Source organism: Poromitra crassiceps (assembly GCF_964638095.1).
Source record: "Poromitra crassiceps genome assembly, chromosome: 6".
NCBI lineage: Eukaryota > Metazoa > Chordata > Actinopteri > Beryciformes > Melamphaidae > Poromitra > Poromitra crassiceps.
In genome coordinates, this window is record NC_139627.1 from 13,457,003 (window position 1) to 13,459,502 (window position 2,500).

Here is a 2,500-nt window from a genome sequence, read left to right on the forward strand (position 1 = left end):
ACACACACACACACACACACACACACACACACTTAAGTGGCTGCACCACTTAAAACACTTTGTTACCCAACAACAGCATCTGATTGGACTGTAATTCAGACCGTGTGACTGGTGGTCTTCCACAGACGTCCAGCTCTTACCCAGGTAGAACATCCAGGTGGCGGTGACAAAGGCCATGAAGTAGATGCCGGAGGCGAACGACAGCATGCCGATCAGGATGAGCGTGACATCACTGACGCAGCGCGACATGACCATGACGCCCAGGAAGCTGGTCAGGAAAATCATAAAGCCCGCCGCGTTCCCATAACCCACCTGAAGGGGGAGACAGGGAGAGTTAAGTTAAGTTATCCTTTATTTATCCCCATGGGGAAATTCATCCTCTGCATTTGACCCATCCTCTGCTAGGAACCTTCCTAGAACTAGGAGCAGTGGGCAGCCGCAGTGCAGCGCCCGGGGACCAACTCCAGTTCTTTTGCCAGTGCCTTGGTCAGGGGCACTGACAGGAGTATTAACCCTAACATACATGTCTCTGATGGTGGGAGGAAACCGCAGCACCCGGAGAAAACCCACATGAACACGGGGAGAACATGCAAACGCCACACAGAAAGGACCTGGGACGGACCGGGGTTCGAACCCGGGACCTTCTTGCTGTGAGGCAACAGTGTTAACCACTGAGCCACCGTGCCGAGAGAATGTGAGAAAGAGTGAAAATGAAACAAACTGTTGACAAAATGGAGGCTACTGCTAATTAAATGACATCATGAGGTGTGATGTCATGTAAGAAAGTGAGACAAGAATATTCTGACAGCCAGAACAAAATAATCAAACACACACACAGACGCACAGACACACACGCACGCACGCACGCACACACACAGACACACAGAAACACACGCACACGCGCACGCACACACACAGACGCACAGACACACGCACACACACACACACACATGCACACACACACACACACAGGCACAGACGCACAGACGCACACACACACACAGAGACACAGAAGGTCACCTGCGTGGCGTTCCAGTTGAGCGGGTCCGTCACCTCGAAGGTGATGAGTATCTCCATGGCTCCGCCCACCGCCACGTCGTACAGGACACCGCCGGCGAACAGCAGGGCCAGGTTCAGCATGTTAGCCCCACCCCGAGGAGGAGGGGCCGCCGGGACGTCGTCGCTGTCCGAGCCAATCAGAGCACAGCTCTCCTCTCTCTCTGCTACTACCTGCTTGACCTTTAATCATTTAGGAGGACAGTGGGATGACAGCAGAGCTTTGAGCGTGCTCCACCAATCAAACACCTCAATATTACATTGTCGAATTGTGGGTAGTGTAGTCCTTCTCCATGACATTCAATAAAACATGTTTTAAAATGAACAAGGATGATATCTTACAGATTTGTGGCTTCTAGAGGAACATATACCATCACTGGAGGACCCCGTGGTAAGTCTATATTGGGTGGTTACGACATTATGGCTAAAGATCTAAATCTCATTGCAGAATATGAACGGGAAATAATACTCTTCCGGGAACCATCGTGTGACTGTTGAGCTTTATAACTGATACCACACACAGTCTGGGCTTCTCAATGGTTAGTTTACATCCATACACGCATGCCCCACACACGCACACGCGCACGCACGCACACTCCCACACTGACCTGCAGCAGCAGTAGAGAGTAGAGCAGGCAGAGGAGATACAGGGCTGTGCTGACGGACACCAGTACGGTGCCGTGTCCCAGGCTGAGGCTGGACAGCTGGAACAGGTGACCGGACACCAGGCTGCCCACCAGGCCGGCCGTCCCGTACAGCAGCTCCACACGCATCATGGCCTGAGAGACGCATCACATGCTCACTCAGAAACCTCCTCCAGCCTGCTATCATGTTATGCACATGTTGTGAGTCGGATCGGAACATTAAAGGAATACGCCTACTTGCCATATTATTCCCTTCCCTTTCTCCCCTTACAGAAAAAACACATGAACTTAAATTTCACATGTGAAGAAAACATGTTGAATTTCACATGTGAAGAAAACATGTTGAATTTCACATGTGAAGAAAACATGTTGAATTTCACATGTGAAAACGCGTGGAACACATGTGAAACATGTGCTTGGCCCATGGGAAGCGTGTGGTTTTGGAACGTTTTCACATGTGAAATGTGTGAAAGCCACGTAAATTCCCATGTGATCACGTGTGAAACCTATGTGGTTACATGTGAACGCCATGGAAATGTTGTTTTCCACATGTGCTCCACGTGTGGAAAACATGTTGCTGTACAACATGTGGCAAAACATGTCATCACATGTGATGACATGTTTTCCACATGTGAAAATGTTCCAAAACCACACGCTTCCCATGGGATTCACATGTGTTCCACATGTGGTGAAACATGTGGACACATGTGGACAGTCCACATGTGGACACACGGGGTCATAAATAAACAACACAAGTCTGTGCAGAACTCTGAGATACAGATCTTTGTGTGGATGCATTG

General features: G+C 49.8%; 1 protein-coding gene across 1 annotated transcript in view; it reads right to left on the bottom strand.

Annotated features, from left to right (window-relative positions):
- The window catches only part of slc46a2 (solute carrier family 46 member 2), a gene marked incomplete at its 3' end in the record, with an annotated part of 12,608 nt that overhangs the window by 8,430 nt on the left and 1,678 nt on the right, over nt 1-2,500 (bottom strand). Inside the window, exons 3-5 of the mRNA XM_083638091.1 lie at nt 1,665-1,835; nt 1,021-1,239; nt 141-312 (exon numbers count right to left, since the gene is read on the bottom strand). Coding sequence (XP_083494217.1) covers nt 141-312; nt 1,021-1,239; nt 1,665-1,835 — 562 coding nt within the window. The remainder of the gene's footprint in view (nt 1-140; nt 313-1,020; nt 1,240-1,664; nt 1,836-2,500) is intronic.